Here is a 26,740-nt window from a genome sequence, read left to right on the forward strand (position 1 = left end):
GAGCTTGAACTGCCGACCTTGCAGTTCAAATGGCTTTGCAGTCTGGAGCATTAACCCACAGTGCTACACCAGATATACTCATTAGACACCCTTTTTCTGTGTTTGTGGATGTCCAAGAAGCCAGCTTCCTAATTAATAAAGGCATTTGTCTTTCTTTGTTTATCTGGGATGTTTCTTAGTTGGACTCAACCACTACAGAGCATCAAACCCAAGCTTTGGTCAAGTGACATTATGGTCTCATGCTATGGTCTCCTGCATTCAGCTGGTTTGTCTTTTTCTTGTCTAAAACTAAACAAAGAGGTCTCTATAAAATGTATTTTAATTTGGGGGCTTTTCCCCCCTAGAATACAATATAAGTGCTCATCAAGACATGAGTAAATAAACAAAGTATTACATATGAGGAGGCTTCAAAAAGTTTCAAGAAAAAATGGAATTAAAAAATAATGGAATTATTCATGAAATTTTTGATATACCCTTGTATAATGGAATACTATGCAGCCATAAAGATTAATGATAAGTCCTCAAAACACCTTAAAATGTGGACAAATCTAAAGGACATTATGTGAGTGAACTAAGTCAAGCACAAAAGAAAAAATACTGTATTACTTCACTGTTTATGATGCATTTATTATGTTATTTTTAAAAGTGGCAAAATCCAACCATTTTTTCCCCAGCAGACTATACATGAATATAAAAACCTATTGATTTCTATACTGTCCTCCCCGACTCCCAGTAGGTTAGGGCTACTAAGGAAGTTGTGGCTTATGAATAGCCTCCCGAAGTAGAGAAGGTTTCCTCCTCAATTTAGTCTTCAACTTCAATCAATCATCTTCTTGCTGATTTCTTTTCAGTTTAATAAAATCTATTAGTTTGTGAGCATCTTCACCAGTAGAAAGATCTACAAAATCCTTGGGCAGTCAATAACTCAGGTAGTGGATGGGTTGGACTGTAACTTCATTGTTGTTCGTGCAGCGAAAAGCTGGAGAATCCTGCTCCAGAGCATCTCCTTCATTAAGTTCAGCCTTCCAGTTTGCTCCAGATATCAGTTCTTCCCAAGTAAGTAGGAGTGAATCTGTTACCTCACTAAATGGATTAAAATCAATTAGCCACACCTTGCCCCTACTGTCTCGATAGATATCAAATACAAAGTCTTCATCTAAGAATTTATACTGTATATGTTTCTTGAAAAAGTCTTGTATGCATCTGTAAATTTCATCCTTTTGTTTAGAAATATGGTCATAGTATTGTGTATCGTCCCTTTGAGAAATACCAATAAGCTTGTTTTCCTTGACAAAGCATTGGAACTCAGCCCCAGGAATTAATTCACACCATTTTCGAAGAATAAGCTCATATTCCATACAAGGATCTGAGGAATCATCAGTACAATGAAGTTAAGTCACAAGTGATGAAATCAGAACTCTTGAAAAGTAGAAAGATGTCACTGAGGGTTTTACATTTCAGAGAACTATCCATCGCTCTCCAATACGCATCCCTTGGAGCACTCCAGTTCAGCTTAGGGAACACACTGCCCCCTAAGGAACTGATAGCTTCATGAACTTTTGTGGTGAACACAGGAAATTCTGGTGTCGTCAGTGTGGCTGTGTTCTCGTCATCCGACCACTGGATTTCTTCTGCCTCATCATCATTGTCTGTCTGAGAACATGTTGGTGGATCTTACCTTCCTGAAACCACCAGAGTTCCATCATCAAGTAAATAATCCTTCACATTCTGAGGAAGTAGAAGAATAACACTCTTGATAGTGAGACTTCGGAACAGTGGGTACCATGCAGAAAACTGACAGTGCAGCACATGCTCCTTCTTCATCCTCCAGCTGCCTTTCACTCTTCTTCCAGGACTCTCCTATATAACTTCACTTTTATAAATAGACAATTTGCTTATCTTATGGAGCCACTATGCTCCCAAAATCTGTATAGTGAACATGAAATATCAAGCAAAATGTAAAAATTTGTTCCAAGAAACTTTTGACTTTTAATGGTTTCTTTGGAGTCCTGGTGTGGCACTGTGGGTTAATGTGCTGAACCACAAGGTCGGTGGTTCAAGCTCACCAGCCGCTCCTCGGAAACACTATACAGGGTCACTATGAGTCAGAACCGACTTGATGGCACTTAACAACCACAACAACAATGGTTTCTCCAAGGGAATGGAGTGGCTTTGTAGGATAAGCACTGGACTGTGAATCACAATGGCATTTCTAGCCTAGCAGTCACTTTATGGGAGGAGAAAGGTGAGACTTTCTGTTCCTGTAAAAATTTATAGCCTGCTGAGCTGGAGCTAACTCAATGGCACTTATAACAAATGGTTTCTCCAAATAAACACTCACAGGTACTCAAAAGAAAATAAACTGAAACATCATTTATAATTTGGTCAAAATGAGAACTCATGTGGATTTCCTAATATATAGCAAAGTTGGATTACTCACAACACTAAAAAATTCTATTAAGTCACTAAAACACCATTACACTTCTCTAACAATGAATCAGGGTGATGCTTGTCTGCAATATGTAAGTCATAGAATATGATCAAATAGCTAATAAAGAAATATAAGAGTTGCACTGAATCAGAGAGAAGATTTTTTACATTTTCATCAGATTTTATCTCCAGAATACTTACCTCAATGGAACTGGCTATATTCAAACACTCTTCCATTCCAGGAATATCCAAATGAATAATTCGGAAATCTTTACATTTTATGATGATGGTACCCAGTGAGCCCACAAATCTGTAAGACATTACAAATCAGGCTTAGGAATATTACTTTGTATATGATTATTACTTTGAAATGAGAATATACTTTTAATTCCTAACTATATTTTAACTTTCTTCTTTCCAATTAGCCTGAGAGCCAAACTAGCTTCTATTAAAATGTGAGACAAAATATTTTATTTATTTCCAAACTTGTAGCAGTTCTTTACAATATAGGTATATCCTTTTCAATTTTTAAAAACGATTAATTTAAATTTACATTGAATCAGGGAAATCTTCAGAGCAAATGCCATATTTAATCACACATTTCATATCTGTAAATTTCATATAAATTCAATTATTCTTTATTGGGTTTTTTATTGTTTTGTTTATGCTTGCTGATATCTCTTATTTTCCTCTTTTGCTTTGCCAATGATTGCTCCTAATCCTTTTCTACAAATACTTGAATATTAGCTCAACTAAGAATTCTTTGATCAAAAGCTGATACACTTTTCTTAGGGAGTTTTCTTTTGGGTGTTATAAATAAGTTTCTCATCTTGATTGCTATGATTTCACATATGTCAAGACAAACACATTGTACGTTTTGTTTTGTATGGTTTACTGCTGTCAACTACACCTTAAGAAAGCTGTTTAAAAATTCATTGCTTTCTTGAGCTGGAAATGAAAGACTCAGAAAAAAAAGTAAAAAGAGGCAACAAGTATATAATTAGTTACCTTTTTGTAAATTTCTCTATTTTTGTCATAACAATTTGTATTGTGAGTGCTATTTTTGATAGTCTGTTGTTGGCATTGTTGTTAAGTGCCGTCAAGTTAGTTATGACTCATATCAACTATGTAAAGGGTTTCCAAGGAACAGCTGGTGAGTTTGAACCACCAGCCTCAAATTGTGATCCAGTGCTTTATCCTAGAGCACCATGCCAAGACTTGGTGGTCTAGTTGGCTTTATTTTGTATTACAAAGAATAATGAATGATTGTTGTTGTTGTGTACCATCCAGTCATAGCAAGCCAGTATAGGGTTTCTCAAAGTGGCTGGTGGATTTGAACTACCAACCTTGAGGTTACCAGTCCAGTGCATGTATGACTTGGGGAGTTAAAAATAACTTGCCGTATGGTAGAACAAAAATGCTATAATTTATTCAATGTTTCTGCTCAGTTACATGATACTGAGCTAAGAAAAATTTTAACATAGTTTGGAAACACAGTGCTCTGCATTTTAATTTGGTAAGTAGTGACTGGGATCTTAAAAGCTTACATGTGGCCATCTGAGGCACAGCTATTGGTCTCAGATTGTCCAAAGAAATGAGGAGTGATGAAAATTGAAGATGCTTGGACACAGTGATTCCAAGGGACTAACGTGAACATCAGTCATTATTCAAGATCAAAAGGATACAGTTCAGAAGGATTGGAAAAGAAGGAAGAATGGGGCAAAAAACACAGGGAGGCAGCTGTTCAAATAGAACAAGAGAACACTGAATGAATAGTTAAAAATTAGGAAAAGTGTGCACCTGGGTTGTATCCTTTCACCATATTTATTCAATCTGTATGCTGAGTAAATAATCCATAAAGTTGTATTATATGAAGAAGTACCTGGCATCAGGATTAGAGGAAGAGTAATTAACAACCTGCAATATGCAGATGACACAACCTTCCTTGCTGAAAGTGAAGTGGATTTAAAATACTGATAAAGATCAAAGACCACAGTATGGGTTGCACATCAATGTAAAACAAAACTCCTCACCACTGGACCAATAAATAACATCAAGATAGATGGAGAAAAGATTGAAGTTGCTAAGGACTTCATTTTTCTTGGATCCACTATCAACACTCAAGGAAGCAGCAGTCGAGAAATGAAATGGCATATTGCAATACACAAATCTGCTGCACAAGACCTCTTTAAAAGTGTTGAAGAGCTAAGAAATCAGTTTGAGGACCAAGATGCACCTGACCCATGTCAAGGTATTTTCAATAACCTCATATGCATGTGAAAGTTGGACAATGAATAAAGAAGGCAATAGAAAAATTGATGTATTTGAGTTACAGTGTTGGAGGAGAATAATGAAAATCCCATGGACTGCCAAAAAACAAATCTGTCTTGGAAGATGTACAGCCAGAATGCTCCTTAGCAGACAGTATGGCTAGACTTCATCTCTCTTACTTGGAACATATTGTCAGAAGGAGCCAGTCTCTGGAGAAGGGTATCATGCTTGGTAAAGTGGAGGGTCAGCGGAAAAAAGGAAGATCCTCCAATGGGATAGACTGGCATAGTGGCAGCAGTACTGGGCTGAAATATAGCAAAGACTGTGATGGTGGTGCAGAACCGGGCAGTGTTTCAGTCTGTTGTGCAAAGGGTCTCTATGAGTTGGTACCAACTCAACGGCACCTAGCAACAATAATATGATTTGTTGACGTAAAACTGATGATCTGCTCTGTAACCTGTACTCAATTTACACACAAATATAAAATTTTTAAAAAGCAGAAGAGTGTATCTGGATTAAAAGTTTTTAAATTATTAAGAAATATAAGACATGTACACAAATTGACATTTAACTAACTTTACAGGTACACTAACTCATAAAATGAAGAAGTGGCTTAAAATAATTTCAGGAAAGACACCACATGTTGAAATACATGCTAAAATCAAGAAGGATGACCAAATTGTAAGAAAAGAGGTGAGGTGACACTTCTACTCCTAACATCTGTTTTTGATGAGTTACATCAACAGCACTGGACTGAAAACCACAAGGTCAGTAGTTGAAACCCACCAGCTGCTCCTCAGAAACAGGACTGCTTTGAGTCGGAACCAAGTTGATGGCACTTAACAACAATATCCTAAGTTTAAAATAATGGTGACATTGTAATGCCTGACAAGAAGTCAGCCAAAATACATGAAATTATCAAGACAATTTGAACTATCTACCATTAAGATCAAACTTTACCCTAATTGTATTCTATGGTTTGAGCATAGGCTCTAGTATGAAGTCATAAGTGTTTGTAAACCATTTAAAAATACTGTTTTTTTCAAAATATATTTTTTATATCCTTTAAATTGTTTTCATGTTTATGTATATAACAATGTACATCAGTACCCAAACCAAACCCACTGCTGTAAAGTTGGTTACAACTGTGGTGTAGTGCATTACTGAATATGTCTCTTCTAGGCTTAGTCTTTGTTACTGCCATCAAACAACTCTTCCATATGGTTCTGGGTAGGAGAAGGTGAGAGAAGATACTGGTAGGACAATATGTTTCAACTGTGAATGACAGTGGGGGAAAGTTCTGATGAATTATATGATTCAGTTGTGAGTGATTGTCAGTAACATTAATTGTAAAAACCTGGAACTCTAACATAGGTATAAAATGAGCTATCTCAGGAGAAAGAATTTCACAACCATGAAAGAGAGTGATGGAGTGAAGTCTTTTGACTCTGAGATCTCGGTGCATGGTAAGTTTTCAACCCCACAAAACTTCCATGATTCACATGAATAACTAGAATCCATTTGGCAATTTTCTCTCAACTGTCACATCCAAGAAGCCCCTGGTGGCACAATAGTTAAGCACTCAGCTGCTAACCTGGTAAGTTGGTAGCTCGAACTTACAAGCTGGAATTGGCACAATGGTAATGGATTTTGGTATAGGTATTGTCCTACATCTACCACATAAAGTAGTTACACTTATTAGCCTACAGAAGTTTATTTCTTTTAAATGCTCTTGGTCCTTAAAGGCAGAAATTGTGCTGATTAACTTCTACACGTTCAGTTCCTAAAACAGTATTAAGCTGTAATGGTAGTAACATGCCATGGAGTCAAGTGGAGACTATGTATAGGGTTTCTGGGGTTATGAATCTTTACAGAAGCATAAGGTCTCATCTTCCCACGGAGCAGCTGGGAGATTCAAAACTGCTGACCTTTCGGTTAACAGCCCAACGAGTAACCACTACACTACTAGGGCTCCTATTACGCTGTTGTTGTTACCGAGTGCCGTTGAGTCAGTTCTGACTCATAGCAACCCTGTATAGGGTTTCTGAAGAGCACCTGATGGGTTTGAACAAGATCTATAAAGACTCCGAATTTTCTAAAGCCAAGGAACAGCAACAAATACACCCTCAGCTTGCAGTTCAAGCCAACCTTGCAGTCCAGTGTTTAAATCGAACTTAATAGAGAAGCAGATAATACTGAATCACACCAGGATTGCACTAATTTGTGGTGGTTGGTTGGTTATGTGTCGTTGAGTTGGTTCCGAGGCTGTAAATCTTTACAGGAGCAGCTGGAAGTTTCAAACTGCTGACCTTGAGGTTAGCAGCCACACTTGGAACTAATGTCTAAAAAATGAATAAATATGGAATTCTGGGAAGATGGTGACTTGAGCAGGTGTAAAATCTCAACCTTTCTAAATGAGCACCAAAGAAGGCAACTAGAAATATGTAATCTCCATTCCATAAAATGCTCAAAGATAGGCAGGGCACACTGAAACAGACAAAAAGTGACTTAAATGGTAGGAAAACTTTTTCTCTGCTATACCTACCTCTAGTAGCGTAGTGGTTACGAATTGGGCTGTGAACCACAAGGTCAGCAGTTCGAAACTACCAGCGGTTCCGCGGGAGAAAGTTGAGGCGTTCTGGTCCCGCAAAGATTTACAGCCTCAGAAACCCTGTGCAGGGTCACTATGAGTCGGAACCAACTCCACGGCACTTAACAACAACAATACCTACCTCTTAAGGACTCCTTAGGCGTTGTAGGACCAGCACTGAACTGTGAACCACAAAATCAGCAGTTCAAACTCACCAGTTGCTCCTTGAAAACCTTATATGGGGTCACTATGAGTTGGAACCAACTCAACAGCACTTAACAATACCTAGTTCTCACCCTCCCAGTGTTACAGTCAGGGGATATTGCAATGGATGTTAACTATTCACATTCACAAAGAATGCACTCTTGACCTCTGGCTCTGAAAAGTGTTTTTGTTTTTTTTAACTTTTTGTAAATTGAGTGAAAGTTTACAAAGCAGATTAGTTCTACATTAGACAAATCATATACTTGTTTTTCATTACAATGATTGCAATCTCCACCATGTACCAGCAGTTAATAGTATCACCTCAATTTGCTGTAACTCTTACAGTCCTCCTGTATCTTCCACGACTTCATCTTTCCTTTGCCAGCCTCCCTCAGATTGTATATTGCCTTTCCTGTCAACTGAGTAAATTTTACTGGTGAACTGGTTGGTGTTATCTCTACTGACCTTGTTGTTGTTAGGTGCCATCGAGTTGGTACCGACTCATGCACAGCAGAACGAAACACTGCCCGATCCTGGGCCAACCTCACTACTATTGCCACACTTGAGTCTGTCGATGCTGCCACTTGGCCAATTCATCTCGTTGGGGGTCTTCCTCTTTTTCTCTGACCCTCCACCTTACCAAACATGATATCCTTCTCCAGCGAATGGTCCCTCCTGACAATATGTCCAAAGTATGAGAGATGAAGTTTGGCCATCCTGGCCTCCAAGGAGCACTATGGCTGCACTTCTTCCAAAACGGATCTATTGGTTCTTTTGGCAGCCCATGGCACTTTCAATATTCTCCTCCAACACCACAAGTCAAAGGCATCAATTCTTCTATGGTCTTCCTTATTCACTACTGACCTGGAGCTGCCTAAACTACTGAACCCTTAAGTTGGCCTGAATAGGAGTTCTCTTTGAGTTTATGTGCCCATCTGAGATTGATTTTGTAGAAATCAGCACTTTTAGAAAGCTAACATAATTGTCTAATATCTTGGCTTCAACAAAAAGTTACAAAGCATACAAAGAAACTGGAAATGATGTCCCTTTCAGAAGAGCCCTTTGCCACCAAGTCATTTCTGCCCCAAGTGACCCTACAGGACAGAGTAGACTGACCCCCAAAGAGTTTTCTAAAGCTGTAGTCTTAACAGAAGCATACCGCCACATCTTTCTCCCACAGAGCAGCTGGGGTTCAAACTGCTGACCTTTCAGTTAGCAGCCAAGCACTTAAATCACTGTGCCATCATTCTCACTAGGATAGCCATTATTAGAAAAAAATGGAAAATAATAGATGTTGGTGAGGATGTGGTGAGACTGTAAATAAAATAGTATAGCTGCTTAGAAAATGTTTTCAAAGCTCTTTGAAAAATTAAAGCCTACAACTAACTACCATTGTTATGATTATGTGCTATAGTCTATTTGACACACAGCAACCCCATGGGGCAGAGCAGACTTAAGACTGACCCATAGGATTTCCTAGGTTTCATTTTCTTTCTCTCTCTCTCTCTCTCTCTTTTTTTTTTTTTTAAAGAAAGCACCGTACTGTTTTCCAAACTGGTTGCACCATTTTACAGTACCCCAGCAGTGTAGGAGGATCCCAGTCTCTCCACATCCTCACCAGCATTTGTTGTTTTTTGGACTGTGTTATTAATACTGAAGATGTTATCTCATTGTTCTGATTTGCATCTCTCAAATGGCTGGTGATCATGAGCATATTTTCATATGTTTGTTGGCCACCTGAATGTCTTCTTTGGTGCATCTATTCATGTCCCAAGATCATTTCTTAATTGGATTGTCGTGGTCTTGTTGAGGTGCTGAAGTGTTCTATAAATTTGAGGCTAGTCCTTTGTCTGATATGTCACTGCCAAACATTTTTTCCCCATCTGTAGATTCTCTTTTTGTGAAATCCTTTTATGCACATAAGTGTCTGATTTTTAGGGGGGCCCAGTTCACCTATTTTGTCTTCTGTTTGTATGTTTTCAGTTATCTTTGACAGGGTATTTAAGCCATGTATTGGAGCCTCTAAGTTTGTCCATATTTCTTTTTTTATTTTTTTTTTACATTTTTATTTATTTTTGTTGGCAATATACTCAACCAAACACATATCCAATTCAAAATTTCTACATGAAAATTCAGTAACAGCGGTTAAGTATGTGGCAGGTGTCACCATTTTATCTCTATCCCCATTTTTCATCAGCCCTCACTTAGGCCCACTGCCTCTTAAAATTCTTAGCTGTGACTTTCATTTCCTTTATTGCATTATAGCTTTGGCTAAGACTTCGAGCACAATACTGAATAGGAGTGGTTACAAAAAACATCCTTGTCTAGTTTCTGTACACAAGAGGAACGGCTTCAGTTTCTAACCATTTAGAGTGATGTTGGCTGTTGGTTTTGTATATATGCCCTTAATTATGTTGAGGAATTCCCCTTCTATTCCTATTTTGTTGAGTGTTTTTAAAAGGAATGTGTGTTGTATTTTGTCAAATGCCTTTTCTTCATCAATTGGTATGAACATGTGATTTTTTTTTCCCCTTATTTTATTCATGTCATGGATTATGTTGATTGTTTTTTCTAATGATTGCTTTTTCTAATGCTAAACCATCCCCACATATCTAATATATATTCCCTTGGACATGATGTATTATGTTCTGATATATTGTTGGATTCTACTGCCTAGAATTTTGTTGAGAATTTAAATATCTGTTCATGAGAGATATTGGTCTATAATTTTCTTTTTAGTGATGTCTTTGCCTGGTTTTGACAGAGTTGTGCTTGCTTCATAAAAAATGAATTCAGGAGTTTTCCATCTTTCTCAGTAGTCTGTAATAGTTTGAATAGAATTGATGTCAGCTTCTCTGAATCTTTGGTAGAACTCACCAGTTAGAGCTATCTGGGTCTGGCCTTCCCCCCCCCCACCCCCAGCTGAGAGTTATTAATGATTTGATCAAATTTTTTTCTCTTGTTATAGGCCTTTTCAAGTTTTGTACTTCAGCCTGTGTTAGTTTAGGAAGGGCGTATATTTTTATAAATAAATCCGTGTATTGTAGATTTTCAAATTTATTAGAGTACAGTTCTTCATAGAACTCTGCTATTATCTTTTTTATTTCCATGAGTTCTTTGTGACATCACTCATATCATTTCTTCATGTTATTTGCATATCACCCTTCTTTTCTTTTGTTAGATTTGCCAATGGGCTGTCAATTTTACTAAATCCTTTCAAAGAACCAACTTCTTTTCCTGTTGATTCTTTCTGTTGTGTTTTTATTTTCTATTTCATTTATTTCTCTAACCTTTATTTCTTTTCTTCTCATGGCTGTAGGCTTACTTTACTGTTCTTTTTCTAATTGTTGGAGATGCGGGGTTTTGATTTTGGTTCTTCTTTTGGGATGTGTGCATTTATTGCTACAAATTTTCCTCTGATCACTACTTTTACTATGTACCAAAGGTTTTAGTATGTTGTGTTTTCATTCTTGTTTGATTCAAGGAATTTTCTAATTTCATTTATTTGTTTTATTACACAGAAAATTTTCAAAAGTAGGTTATTCAGTTCCATGTATTTTATTTTTTCCCTTGATGTTCCTATTGTTCAATTTTATAGTGCTATGATCTGTATTATTTTTATGTTTTAAAATGTACTGAGGTTTGCTTTGTAGTCTAAGATATAGTCCATTCTGGAGCATGTTCCATGTACACTGGAAAAAGAATGTGTTGTTGAGTTGAGTGCTATGTATATGTCTGTGAGGTCAAGATGGTTGACAGTATTGTTTAGTTCTTCTGTGACTTTGTTGAGTTTCTATTTGTTCTGTCCTTCATCAAAAGTGGTATATTAAAATCTCCTATTACTGTAGAGTTATCTATTTCTTACTTCAGTTCTATTATATTTGGCTTCTGTATTTTCAGGCTTTTTCATTAGGGGTATAGATATTTATTATGGTTATGCCTCTTGTTCAACTGAACCTTTAATCATGACACAATGTCCTTCTTTGTCTCTTACGTTGGTTTTGCCTTAACGTCTATTTTATTAGAAATTGAAATTAATCACTCATGCTTATATTAGATTGCCATTTTCTAGGCTGTAATTTTTATGCGAGTGAATCACCAGGTTTTCTATTGAGATGCACCTAGGTGGGTTTGAACCACTGTACCACCAGGGCTCCTGAAAATTACAATGTAATTGGACTCTTAGGTATTACTAAGACTTGAGAGCAAGGCCTCAAACAGAAATCTGTGCATCAGTGTTCCCTGCACTATTCACTGTAGTATACCAGTGTCCAATTGTCCATTGCTTGCATCGTTGTTCACAATAGCCAAAATGTACAAACAGTCTCAATAACTGAATGGGTAAATAAAATATACATAAAGTGGAGCAGTATTCATTCAGTCATAAAGAAAAATGTTCTTATACATGCAACAATATGAGTATCTAGAACAAACAAATGCATATACAGCAAAGTATATTAATAGTTACTAGGAGCAGGGGCAAGATAGAAAGGGGAAGTTATTAAACAAATAATAATGAGTTTGTTGCAGGTGATGCAAAACCTTGGAAATGGATATGGTGCTAGTTATAAAACATGATGAATATAGATATATTAATATCACTGAACTTACAAGGGGGCTTCAGAAAGTTCATGGGCAGGCAAATTAAAAGAATGGAGCTTTTTGAAGCCCCCTTCCTTATACATGTAAAAATGGTTGAAACGGTAAATGTTTTATTACATGTTTTTATGTAATAATGAAGAAAATCATTTGCATTTCAAGAACATCAAATACTGAACTTGGATAAGGCACACAAAGATAATAATACTATACTTGTACTTGACTTTTTGTCATGCAGTATGTAGAAAAGGGAGTCCTGGTGTGGTACTGTAGGATAAGTACTGGACTACAAGGTCGCTTGAACCATAAGATTTAGGGTTCAAATTCATCAGCAGCAGCTCCTTAGAAACCCAATACAGGGTCGCCATGGGTGAGAACCAACTTGACAGTACTGAACAACAACATATAGAAAAGACGTATTAGGAAATCCTGGCTGTGTAGTTTTCAGCAAGGTTTTTAGGCTCTCCAATAGTTTCCATCTTTCAAATCATTAAACTAATAAGAGTTCAGTTGTTGTTGTTGTTATTAAGTGTCGTTGAGTCGGTTCCAACCCACAGCGACCCTGTATAGGGTTTCCGAGGAGCAGATGGTGAGCCTGAACCGCCAATCTTGCAATTCAAATGGCTTTGCAGTCTGATGCACTAACCCACAGTGCCACACCAGGACAGTAGGCTTATCAGATTACCATCTGCTTATACTAATCATTAAAACAACATCCTAACTCAAAGAAGGTATCAACCTATCCAAAAACTCACCTATGAATGAATGCACACAATCTTAAAGCTCTTAAATCCACTGCCAGCAAGCTGATTCCAACTCATAATGACCCTATATAGGGTTTCTGAAACGTTCAACCTGCAAGGGATCAGACAGACTCATCTTTCTCTTGAGGAGCAGTTGGTAAGTTTGAACCACAGATAATGTGGTGAGCAGTTCAATGTCTAACCCACAACACCACTTCTTAAAGCACTATAGGGGCATAAAACTGAAGCTAAATAAATGAAGAATGTATCATTGTACATTGAGATCAAGATGTCCATTTGATCCAATTAATGTAAAAAACAAAACAATCGTTAACATTTTTCAAGAATCCTATGTAACTGGTGAAAACTGAACAAGGTTTTTAGTCTAGATAACAGTATTGCATTAGTATCATTTCTTGTTTTTGGTATTATACCAGTGAGATAAAATGACATCACTAGACAAAGCTTGAGAGAGGATTCATCAGCCTTATTTGTATTTTGCAATGCACCATGACTCTATAATTATTTCAAAATAAAGTTTTCCAGAATACTTTGGAATAGGATGGGTTTTCAAAAAAATTACATGGAAAAAATAAAGAGGAGCATCTAGCAGTATCTGATTTAAAAACACATTACAGTGCAAAGCCATAGAATTAAAAACAGTGCAGTAATGGTAAAAGAATAGGTTAAAAGACTAATGCATTAGGATAAGTTAAAGACCGAAATATAAACAAAACAAAAACCCTCACCACTGGACCAATAAACAACATTTTTATCAATGTAGAAAAGATTGAAGTTGTCAAGGACTTCACTCATCTTGGATCAACTACCAACACTCATGAAAGCAGCAGTCGAGAAATCAAATGATGTATTGCATTAGGCAAATCTGCTGGACAAGAACTTTTTAAAGTGTTGAAGGCCAAAGATGTCAGCTTGAGGACTAAGGTGTGCCTGACCCAAGCCATGGTATTTTCAATAACGTCATTTGCATGCGAAAGCTGGGCAGTGAATAAGGAAGACCGTAGAAGAACTGATGCCTTTGAGTTATGGTGTTGGAGAAGAATATTGAAAGTGCTACGGGCTGCCAAAAGAACCAACAGATCCCTTTTGGAAGAAGTGCAGCCAGAGTACTCCTTGGAGGCCAAGATGGCCAAACTTCATCTCTCATACTTCACACATATTGTCAGGAGGGAGCAGTCACAGGAGAAGGATATCATGTTTGGTAAGGTGGAGGGACAGAGAAAAAGAGGAAGACCCCCAACGAGATGGATTGGCCAAGTGTCAGCGTCAATGGACTCAAGCATGGCAACAGTAGTGAGGAGGTTGGCCCAGGATTAGGCAGTGTTTCATTCTGCTGTGCATAAAGTCACTATGGGTCGGTACCGACTCGATGGCACCTAACAACAACAAATACCTAAAGTTATGAAGGGTAAAATTATGCCACTTATGCTTTAGTTACCTAGTGCTGCTGTAACAAAAATATCAAAAATGTGTGGCTTTAAAGTCAATTTTCCAACAAGGTATTTCAGATTTAGCTTCAAAATATACCCCAAATCTGTTTGTGACCCTATCTTGCTTCCACTCCGATCCAAGTCACCATTTTATCTGGATTGCTTCAATAGTTCCCTAACTGGGTGTGCTGCCTCTACCATGTTCCTCTCCCCTCTTAGTTTCCTAAGGCTGCCATGAAAGACTACCACAAACCAAATGGCTCAAAACAACAGACATTTATTCCCTCATAGTTCTGGAGGCCAGAGGTCAGAAATTAATGTGTTGACAGACCATGATCTCTCTGAAGACTCTAGGAGAAGGGGTGCTCCACATTTCTCTATGCTGCTGGTGTTTTGCCAGCAATCCGCAGCTTACAGACACACCATTCCAACTTCTGCTACTGTGGTCAGTGGCATTCTTTCTCCTTGCGTCTGTCCCTTTGTCTCATTTCTGATCATGAATCTGGGGGATCTTGTTGAAATACAGATTCTGATTCTTCTTATATGAATCTGGGGGTCTTGCTGAAATAGATTCTGAGTCCGGTGGAAAGGCAAATTCTCAGCAGGAGGTCAAACTGGAATGAACCGGTTCAAAGCCCTGTGGTTGTTGCTGCTAAGAGCAGACTCATAGAAACACGGCATAGGGTTTCGGAGAAGCCACTCATAAGTATGAACTGCTGACCTTTCAGTTCATACTGACCTTGCGGTTCAGTGCTTATTCAGGTGCTGCTGAATCAGTTCTCACTCATAGCCACCCTGTGCACATCAGAATGAAACCCTGCCTGGTCTTATGCTATCCTCACAATCACTGCCATGTTAGAGTCCATTGTTGCAGCCTCTGTGTTAATCCATCTTGTTGAGGAGTCTTCCTCTTTTTTGCTGACCCTCCAATTACCAAGCATGATGTCCTTTTCTAGGGACTGGTCCCTCCTGATAACATGTTCAAAGTATGTAAGATGAAATCATGCCCTCCTCCCTTCTAAGGAGGCTGTACTTCCTTCAAAGACAAATTTGTTTGTTCTTTGCTAACACCATGTAATTCAAAGACATCAATTCTTCTTCAGTCTTTCATATTGTTTGTCCAGTTTTTGCATGCATATGAAGTGAATGAAAATACCAAGGCTTGGGTCAGGGACTTTAGTCCTCATAGTGACATCTCTGCTTTTTTAACACTTTAAAGAAGCCATTTACAGACCTACCCAATGAGAGCCATCATTTAATTTCTTACCTGCTGCTTTCTTCTCATCATCTAGCCCTTGCATATCACTCCACCCAGTTTCTACCATGCCCCATTCCCATCATCCCTTGCTCACTACCTGCCAGTCTCTTCCCTCAGACTAAAATGTTCTGCCCCCAGAAACTCACTTTGCTAGCTTCCTTCCTTCAGGTCTCTGCTCAAATATTACTTGCCTTTTCTGAAATTTTTTCTAAATAACTGACTTCCTGGCACTATCAATCCTCTCTTTCATTTCTTTTCCTTCATGGCATGTATATATTTATATGACACCATTATACATTTATTGTTTCATTAATTACCCGCCTCCCCAACTACTGTGTACACTCTCTATCTTAGTATCTACAGTATCCATAGAGCCCTGGCTTATAGAAAAGATATGGCAGTATTTTTTGCAAGTAACCATCAAACAAACTGTAGCCTTGACCACATAGCTCATACTCCTTCTGTTACAGCATGCTGTTACTCAGAAAAACAGATAAATATGTACACAGTTTTATATTTCTCCCCTAACAGATTAAAATGTCCATGTCTTATATATTTCTTTAGGAACTACCAGGCCCAGCACCTAGTGAATATGAGATAAATACAAGGAAATTACTGTGTGAAAGGCAATCATGAAAAGGGGGTGCATAAGACAGAAAAGGGAATCTTGGTGTAGTGCTGGAGAATAACGCACTGGACCCCAAGGTGGGTAGTTCACACCCCCAGCCACTCCTCGGAAACCCAAGATAGGGTTGCTGTGAGTCAGAACTGACTTGACGTCACCTAATAAGACAGAAACAGACTCAAAGATCATGGAGAGACTGCTGACTTATAGTCTATGGCACAGTGACAGTTCCGTGGTCACTCCTTGCATTTCCTATGTGTCTATCTGCCCAAGTCATAGTTTGATGTTTTAAAGAAGAGAAAAATGAATCAGATATAAGTCCTGGCTTCAAGGAACTTAAATAAATGTAAATATTAAGATAAAAATTTGGAAATAAGCTTAAATGAGATAAATATAATTAAATAGCTATAGGATTTTAAGGTCAAGGGCATTCCTTCCAGTTGTAGAATGGAAGAATCTATACAAATGGTAGCAGCTGAGCTGGCTAAACTGACTCCTAAAAGATGGGCACAATCAGATACTACTCTATAAGCTCCTAAAAGGCAAGAAGTATTATTTTATTCATCTTGATGCCTCTAGTCCGTCAAGAAATGTATGGACTATAAAGACATCTAATAAATACTGAACAAACAGGAGGAGAAAAGCACTCCAAAAAGAAGCAATAAGAAAATTCCAGGCATGGATGAGCAGCAATAGTGAGGGAGTGGCTAGTAAAATGGGTTCATGGTAGGAAAAGGCTACGAAAATAGTGGGTAAAAGTAAGTTGGGACTAGAACCTAGAGTATTATGAATGACAGGCTAAGACATTTAGACTTTATTCTGCGGGCAACAAGAGACCATTGAAAACGTTTACAGAAGAAAATGTGACCTGAGGAGCCTAGCAAGAGTCCTCTGCTTAAATAAAGAAATCCACCTTCTTCCATAATGCTTGAAATTCTACCGTTAGAAACTACTGTATTTTCTGACACACCCTAGGAATCCTCTTAATATACAAACTCTCCCAAGAGATAACAGAAAAAGCTATTGTCGTTCCTTTATACTTTAGTGTAAATCAGATATCAATTTGCTTCCTCTTGGCTAAAAGAAAACGATATGGATTTCATATGAAGATGAATTTATGAGACAGAATCATAACTTTAAAACATTGCCACAGCAAAAATTTAAGAGCTAATTCTGTTCTTTCCAAAAGCAGAACTGAATAAAAATGAAGAGAATTTCCATTAATGAAGAGTACTAAATTGATGGCCCATTAAGGTAAGAAAGGAGTCCTGATGTGGCGCTGTGGGCTAATGCGTCAGACTGCAAAGCTGTTTGAACTGCAAGGTCGGTGGTTCAAGCTCACCAGATGCTCCTTGGAAACCCTATACAGGGTCACTATGGGTTAGAATTGACTTGATAGCACTTAACAAACAACAAGGTAAGAAAAACAAACTGTGATAAGTACAGGAGGTGGCTGGGATGTTACTTTTATACTGATAACTAAATATTCAGGTCTCTGAGTTTTCCTCCTCAGGTAAGTAAAGATTTTACCTAAATCACATTCAATCACAACTTCAATAACTGTGATTGACAATTACCATTCTAGGACTATAAAAGGGAAAGAATAATGAAAGAACGTTGAAAATCCATTTTAAGTGTTATGAAACCACTAAAACTGATCATCAGAATTGCAACCATATGCTAACCCTAAGAATTCCATGCAGATTAGTGACCAAGGAATTCGAACCACAAGGTCGGCAGTTCAAACCTACCAATTGTTCTTTAGAAACCCTCTACTGGGTCGCTATGAGTCAGAACTGATTCCACCACGGCAGTTAACAAAAACAAGGCTTTGGGATACAAGGAAACACAAAGCGGAGTTTCCTAGGGCATCCACCTAAAGGGCCCTGGTTCCCTGTGAAATAGAGGGAGAAAGGGGTACTCACCGCTTATCGATGGCGTCGATGTTTGAATGGAGAAGCCAGAGCTCCTCTGTGTTGTCCTGCCGAGAGGACAGGATCAAGTGATGGCCTGTCAGACAAAGTGTCCCCTCGACAGCCGGATAGAAAGGCCGGTGCAGCACCACATTGTCCACCCGTGGGGTCTTAATCAGCTCCGCAAACTCCATGGCCCCTTAGGGGCGGGAACCAGGGGCCTGGCGGGTCCTAGAGGTGCAAGGCGCAGGGTGGAGGAGGAGAAGGACCTGGCTGTGGGCTGGCTGCCGGGGCGGAGACCAGAGCAGAGAGGCCCGGCCGGCCCAGGCTGCAGTGGGCGAGGCGAGGCCTGCAGCAGCCGCCGTAACCAAAAAGGCCGGAGATGCTGGGGGCCAGGCTTGGGCGTCACTCCTGCTCCTCCCCGTCACCCCAAGCCCAGGACTAGCCACAGGCAATGCTCTGCGACAGCCCAGCTGCCGCCACCAGAGGGACCCGGCCTCTGGTGGGCGGGCTAAGTGGAGAAGGAGGAGACCACTTTAGGGCCAACTTCTAAACCCAAACCTTCAGGGGACTTCTGGCGGAAGTACCTGCTCACTGCACGAGCCTACAGCAATTCTGTGCGCCTGAAACTGCATGGAAAGGGAAGTCAGAGCCGGAAGTGTGTTCCTTGCTGGCTCCAATGAAAATGCCTCCGGAAACACAGAACCGAAGATTTGTGTTCCTACCAGGCAATTAAAAAAAAACAAACAAACAACTTTGCCTTTCCGCCCTTACCCCTTCTCCCAAATCTTCCTCATTAGAAAAGACTCTAAAAGATAGAACGACGGTCAGGGGTCCCTGTCCTGCCTCCTTTCACATAAACAGCCCCTTCTCCTAAGAACTCTTAAGAGCATGGGGCTGCCTAAACTGTAGAGATCCCATCCATAGGATTGAATCAGTGATTGTGGCCACAGAGGCCAGGTGATAAGGGAGCAACACAGGGACCCGCGTCGCAAATTCCCTAAAATCTCCGCATCACAACGGTGTGACCTTAAACAAGAAAATGGAAAAGTATATAAATGCCTGTGACAGAAGTCTTGATAGGCATACATGTAATATGCTGTAGAAGAAATTATCAATCCTGTGAGGAACTAAAGCTTGACTTCCTAGAGGCCATACAGTTAATTTGGACTTCAACCTAAGACTGAAATACTAGACTAGTGTGCATTGGTAAGTCTACATGCAGCCTTCCCATTAAATACAATCCTTCGGAACTGCCCCCAGATATCTAAATTACACCTGAAATTTACTCAAATAATTTTTCATTGTTTGATACCCTTCCCACCCACCACCCACCCCCTGTTCCTTCTAGACTAACCTTTTTATTCTAAAATAGATAATAAAGGGGACATATGCAAATGTTTAAGGAGCTCTGGTAGTGTAGTGGTTACGAATTGGGCTGCGAACCTTAAGGTCAGCGGTTCGAAACTACCAGCCGCTCTGCGGGAGAACGATAAGGCTTTCTACTCCCGTAAGGATTTACACCCTCGGAAACCCTGTACGGGTCGCTATGGGTCGGAACCGACTCGAAGGCACTTAACAACAACAACATGCAAATGTTTGAATACTAATCTGCTGTAATTCCATTAGTCTTTGAAATTCTATCAAGTTTCTAAATACAATGAGTTAGCTAGTCTTTCAGCATTCAATGACTAAGTAACTTGCCACAAACTTCACCAGATAATCTAACACTTGATGCTTTTGTCTTTGCCCTTCCAAAATGTTCCCTTCTCAAAAAGAACAAAAACTTTATAAAATTGTTACAATTAAGAGTCCAGTTTAGTTTGTCTGCAAAAGAAAACCGAATCAAGAGAAGGGAATATCCATAAAGCTTTTTTTTAAAAAGCTGGGAGTTTTGTCTTTTATCTTTTTTGTTTGGTTCATTTTTAAGTTATTTATTGTAGAAGGGAGAATTTACTCATAAATTAAACAATCAGAATACTTTACAGGAAAGGTAACATTTGGAAAAGAGGAAATAGAAGGGTGAGTAAGATTTAGTCTGAATGAAGTGTCATTTACAATAGTGAAAAATTCTTTAGTAATTCCCTGACCTTCTTTAAGTTCCCCTCTTTAAAAAGCTATAAAAATACCATTGTGTCATTAAGTAAAAAAAAATTAATACCCCTTAATGTAAAAAATTAATACCCCTTAATGTAAAAAAAAAAAAAAGGAGCTCAGGTAGTGTAGTGGTTATGAATCGAGCTGCTAATCTCACAGTCAGCATTTCGAAACTACCAGCCGTTCCCACAGGAAAAAGATGAGGTTTTCTGCTCCTTTAAAGATTTACAGCCTTGGAAACCCTATGCAGGGTCCCTATGAGTCGACACCGACTCTACAGCACACCACCACCACCACCACCACCATGGGTAAAGAACTCAAAAATGATAAGCTTTCTGGTGAAAAAAATCCAATAGTAAAGAACTGGTGGGGAACACGGCACCAAATATTACTGTATGAATAATAGATGGCAGTCGAGTTCATCAGTAATGGGACAAGCTTCCAGAATAAAATCATTCAATGTAGCTGTGGTTAAACACATTGTTGTCCAAACCAAAAACTAAGTCCACTGCTGTCAAGTAGATTCTGACTCAAAGCAACCCTATAGGACTGAGTGGTGGTGGTGGTGGTGGTGGTGGTGGTATGTCCCAGCTCTTCTCTCTTGATGGTAGTAGGTCCCTCTTTCTCTGTTCACTTCTCTTATATCTCAAAAGAAATTGACTCAAAATACAATCTAGTCCTGTAGATTGCATCTGACCTCAATTATAGAAGTGAGAGTTTCCAAAGCAGGATAATTAACATGAGATCAGGACTGATCACATCAGATCATATCATGGGGGTGACTATATTTTATTAGTTCTTGTCATGGGGAATAACTACCTCTTAAAACTGTCAAACCACTGAGAATCTAGGCCCAGCCAAGTTGGCACACAACCCGAACAATCACAAAACCATACAGATGATATTATTTTTATCATTCTATGAGATAGCAGATGGCATCACCTAGATGCATTAATTAGTTAACCCCTTCTCCTACCACTTCTTCCTTTCTTTCCTAGTCTACCTTTGTCTGGAAACTGTGCTAAAACCTATTCACCATGGATATCCCTGCTGTTATTTAAAATACCAGTGGCATAACTTCCAACAAGCCATCACAGTATGACAACTGACATACAACTGGTAGTAATAGTAAACTAGCATCAAGTGCCTACTTGGTCATCAGCACTGTTAGGAATGCAGCACTAGCCCTGACATTGTCCTTACTCTCAGGAAATGATAGCTAATGTTGGGAGCTCTATATATCCAAAACAACTTAAAAGCAAGATAAAAGTAAGTGCCAAACTTTGAAGTAGAGACTTTTCTGGTTTTGTGTTTCCCTAGTAAACCTTGAGTCATTATTAAATTAATTTAAAGATAATTTTAAGAAAGCAATTCTACAATTGTCAAAAATAACAGGAACATCTAAAATAAAGAAGACACTGCCATGTTGTTGATGAACAGCTATTCTCCATGTGTTCTTATGTACAGTATTCAACTGTTGGCAACTGAAGCAAGCCTGAGAACCTAATGCTGTGGCCTCCGTCTCCTTCATCCTTCAAACAACCAATCACCAAATCTGTCTATTCTTTCTCTGTTGTTGTTGTTCTTAGGTACCATCGAGCCGGTACTGACCCATAGAGACCTTATGCACAGCAGACAGAAACACTGCCCAATCCTGGGCCAGCCACACTACTGTTGCCATGCTTGAGTCCATCGATGCTGCCACTTGGCCAATCCATCTTGTTGGGGGACTTCCTCTTTTTCTCTGACCCTCCACCCTACCAAACATGATATCCTTCTCCAGTGACTGGTCCCTCCTGACAATATGTCCGAAGTATGAGAGACGAAGTTTGGCCATCTTGGCCTCCAAGGAGCACTCTGGCTGTACTTCTTCCAAAATGGATCTATTGGTTCTTTTGGCAGCCATGACATTTTCAATATTCTCCTCCAACACCATAAGTCAAAGGCATCAATTCTGCTATGGTCTTCCTTACTCACTGTCCAGCTTTCGCATGCATATGAGGTTATTAAAAATACCATGGCTTGAGTCAGGTGCACTTAGTCCTCAAGCTGACATCTTTGCTCTTCAACACTTTAAAAAGGTCTTGTGCAGCAGGTTTGCCCAACGCAATACATCGTTTGATCTCTTGACTGATGCTTCCATGTGTGTTGATAGTTGATCCAAGAAGAATGAAATCCTTGACAACTTTAATATTTTCTCCATTGATAAGAATGTTGTTTATTGGGCCAGTGGTGAGGATTTTTTTGTTCTTTACATTGAAATGTAATCCATACTGAAGGCTGTGCTCTTTGATCTTCATCAGTAAATATTTTAAGTCCTTTTCACTTTCAGCAAGCAAGGTTGTATCATCTGTATACCACAGGTTGTTAATGAGTCTTCCTCCAATCCTGATGCCACCATTTTTTTCATATAAACCAGCTTCTCAGATTATTTGTTCAGCATACAAGTTGAATAAGTATGGTGAAAGAATACAACCTTGTCACACACCTTTCTTAATTTTAAACTATTCAGTGTTCCCATGTTCTGTTCGAACAACTACTTTTTGGTCCAGGTACAGATTCCTCATGAGCACAATTAAGTATTCTGGAATACTCATACTTCACAATGTTGTCCATAGCTTGTCATGATCCACACAATCGAAAGCCTTTGCACAGTCATTAAAGCACAGGTAAACATCTTCATGTAAACAGCTTTCAGCCAAGATCCATCGGACATCAGCAATGATATCCCTCATTCCACGGGCTCTTCTGAATCCAGGTTGAACCTGAAGATAAAGCCAAATATTAAAACAAAATGTGCAAAGATCTGGAATCAGAAAACCAAAAAGGAAGAACACACTCAGCATTGCTCAAGCTGCGGGAACTGAAGAAAAAAATCCAAGCCTCGACTTTCATTATTGAAAGATTCTCTGGGAAAATTGTTGAATGAAGCAGAAAGCATCAAAAGAAGATGGAAGGAATACACAGAGTCACTGTACCAAAAGGAAATGGTTCATGTTCAACTGTTTCAAGAGGTAGAATATGATCAAGAGCCAATGAATAAGTCCAAGGTGCATGAAGGAATAAGTCCAAGGTGCATTGAAGGAATTGGCAAAGAACAAGGCACCAGGAATTGATGGAATAAAAATTGAAATCTTTCCAGAAAGTGAGATGGCACAGGAGGCACTCAGTCATGTCTGCCAAGAAATTTGGAAGACAACTCTTTGGCCGAGATCCTTTTTTGTGCCCATTCCAAGGAGAGGTGACCCAATGGAATGCGGAAAATTCTATTCTCTAGTAGCTCTTAAATTCTTCCACTTCTTTTCCTTTCCTAGTTTACTACATTAGTTAAGACCACCATCATTGCTCCACTAGTAAACAGAGAAAATCTCTTAATTAGTATCTGATCTCCCAATGGGTTTCCTGCTCAACCCATTTTCCCGCAAGATAGCCAAATCCTTGTGGTGGCCTAAATCTTTGTTGTTTTAAACATATGGGTCCCTGTCTGACTTAGCCTCTTAGGCAGTGATCAGCTGATCCACATCTTAAGTCTTTTCTCTTCTACTCTCTCCTCACTTCCCACCCACTTGCAATTTTCATCCCAGCCATTTGTAGTTTGTAAATCCTGGGATTTTGCACCAGTTAGAACCTTGGTACTCAATGGAAGTGTGAAAGAGGGACCAGCAGCATTGACAGGAAAGCTTTGTCAGAAATATCCCAGCCTTGAGCTATTGAAACAGAACTTGCATTTTAACATGAACCCTAAACGATTTTTGTGCACATTAAAGTTTGAGAAAACACTGTCTAAAGACTCTATTCGTTTTGCCTGGTATAGACTCCCCTCACTTTCAATACTCTGTCCCTTTACCTGCTAACCCCTATCATATTTCAGGTCTCATTTCAGATTTCAGTTCCTCTGAGAAGCCATTCCTGATTTTCTCCAAGGCTATGAAGTCTTGGTGTGGAGTTCTAGTGTGGCACTGTAGGAGAAACACTGAACTGCTACCAAAAAATCAGTGCTTCATGTTGTTCAGTAGCGCCAAGTCAGTTCCAACTCAGACCAACCCTGCATAGGTTTTCCAAGGAGCAGCTGGTGAGTTTGAACAGCCAACCCTATGGTTTGAGCTGACCTTGAAATCCAGTAGTTTATTCCACAGCACCACACTAATAATAATAGTTCAAATTTATTGAGTATTTCCTTTGTGTTCCAGATACTGTGCAAAACACATGTATTGTCTCATGTGTCTTTCACAACGCTCTGAGAGTGACTATTATTCTCCTTTTACATATGGGGAAACTGAGGCAGCAGAGTCATAATAACTTTTCCAAAGATAGAAAGCAGTAAGTGGTAGAAACAGGATTTAGTCCCAAGCTCTTGGCTACAGACTTCATGCTCTAGACCACCATGCTACATCTTCACCCGATCTGACTTAAGCCCACCTTAATTACTGTTTCTGATTAAACTTACTAGATTATATTTAAATTGGTTCTGTATGTGTCCATAACGTTCCACTAGACAAATAATCTCCTTGAAAGCAAGGCCACTTCTTGATTTTTGCATGCCGAGCACATACTTAGTTACTAGTAGCCACTCCATGCTTAACACACTCCACGCTGACCTCCCACCCCCATTTCAGTCTGAATGACTTTAGACAGTATTGCAGACATTTATGGCAGTGTTTTGGTGAAAGCAAGAGAAGCGAGTATGGTTTTTATGATCTAGATTCTGGCATCCTGTATGCCACTTCCACCTTACACATATGCCATTTCCACCATACTGTATTATCAGTCACAGAAGTCCACTCAATTTCAAGGGGAGTGAACAGAGACCATATTTATCAACAGGAGGAGTACCATATAATTTATACCCCAATGTCCCTTTTGACATAGGAAGGTGGGGAAATATACATATGTATATAGTTTCCCCTACACACACTGGCAGCTGGGGTGAGAAATAAAGGTACTGTTAAGAAAGTGTGATAGTTAAGATTTTGTGTCAACTTGACTAGGCCAGGATTCCGGTGGGCTGACAGTGGTTATTCCCCTGGTGATGAAACCTAATACAGGCATAATTAACTCTTATGATGAGTGACGATAAGTGGCCAATCAATTGAAGGGATGCTTCCTTGGGGGTGTGGCCTGCTCCCAATATAATAGACACATGGGAAGCCTAGCTCTCTTCTTCTGGGGACCTGCCACTCTACAATTAAAAGCCATTTCCTTGATAATGTCTGTGTGTGTGTGTGTATATACATACATGCATGCACACACATATATGTATATACACACATTCATGTACATACACATATATATGCATATATATGTATGTGTATATGTACATATATATATAGATATATAGATATATAGATATATGAATGTTACCCTGGTTTTACTTCTCTAGAAAACCCAGCCTAAGGTAGAAAGTCAGTACACTTTTCTGGCCAAATGACTTTCTACTCATAGCCATAATGAAATGAACTAAGAATATTTAATTACATATAATTTAATATAATTAAAATAAAGAGATACTTCTAAATAAAGGCATAATTAAGGCGTAGAAAAATTACCTAGGTGGGAATGTCAACAATGCTAATTCAGTGATTACAGTTAGTGTTTGTTATTGTCACTGAATCTAAATCAAGGCCCGTGTTCAATGCAGTGGTAAAACAACCCCTGTCTGGTCTCCCATACTTCAGCTCACCTCCATACCTTCTTTGCTCACACTATTTAAGATAAGTTTTATGTATAACTTTAAATATGATATATCATTCTATTTAAAATCCTTTAATTTGTCTAATAGGCTATGTCACCCCCCTCCCACAACCAACTTCCATTAATGTTGTCCTCCTCTATTTACTTTCTTTGATTTTCCTATTGCCCTTTTTACTTCCTAATCTCCTTTTCTCACCAAGTTAGAGCCATATCCACAGGTATTACCCCAACAGAACACTGAGTAATTACAAAAGAAAACAGCGTGTCTTTCCCATAGAGATATCTGCAGATCATCACTGTAAGTGATCAATAGGGGGAAAACCTGGCATTCAGTATCTCCTGATAGGTTGCAAGGAGAGGTGTACAACATCACTTGAGGACTCTTGACAAACAGGTGTAATTTGAATCTAAGCTTGAGTAAACAGAAACATCCACAAAGTGGGATATTCTGTAAGACAATTGGATACCTCACCTGTTGTTGTTGTCATTCAGTACTGAGTCAGTTCCAACTCCTTACTCACCCTATGTACAACAGAACAAAACACTGCCTGGTCCTGCACCATCCTCACAATTGTCATGTTTGAGCCCACTGTTGCTGCCACTGTATCAATCCATCTTGTTGGGGGCGGGGAGTCTTACTCTTTTTTTTGTTGATCCTCCACTTTAGAAAGCAGGCTTTTCTCCAAGGACTAATCTTCCTGACATGTCTAAAGAACAAGAGATGTGGTCTTGCCATCCTGGTTTCTAAGGAGCATTCTGGCTGTATTAAGTACCGTTGAGTCAGTTCTGACATAGAGTGACCTTGTGTAGTGTTTCTGAGGAGCAGCTAGTGGGTTTGAATCATTGACCTTATGGCTAGCAGCCTAGT

The 26,740-nt window shown here is 39.1% G+C and overlaps 1 protein-coding gene and 1 pseudogene across 1 annotated transcript in view; both read right to left on the minus strand.

Moving 5' to 3' along the window:
- The window catches only part of MTMR9 (myotubularin related protein 9), a 55,936-nt gene extending 37,605 nt beyond the window's left edge, over window positions 1-18,331 (minus strand). Inside the window, exons 1-2 of the mRNA XM_006864330.1 lie at window positions 18,097-18,331; window positions 2,632-2,740 (exon numbers count right to left, since the gene is read on the minus strand). Of these exons, the coding sequence (XP_006864392.1) occupies window positions 2,632-2,740; window positions 18,097-18,278 (291 nt within the window). The 5' untranslated portion in view covers window positions 18,279-18,331. The remainder of the gene's footprint in view (window positions 1-2,631; window positions 2,741-18,096) is intronic.
- Window positions 822-1,824, minus strand: LOC102821811 (annotated as a pseudogene).
- Window positions 18,332-26,740: the final 8,409 nt, after the last annotated feature.

Source organism: Chrysochloris asiatica, unplaced genomic scaffold (genome assembly GCF_000296735.1).
Source record: "Chrysochloris asiatica unplaced genomic scaffold, ChrAsi1.0 scaffold00064, whole genome shotgun sequence".
In the NCBI taxonomy this organism is placed as follows: Eukaryota; Metazoa; Chordata; class Mammalia; order Afrosoricida; family Chrysochloridae; genus Chrysochloris; species Chrysochloris asiatica.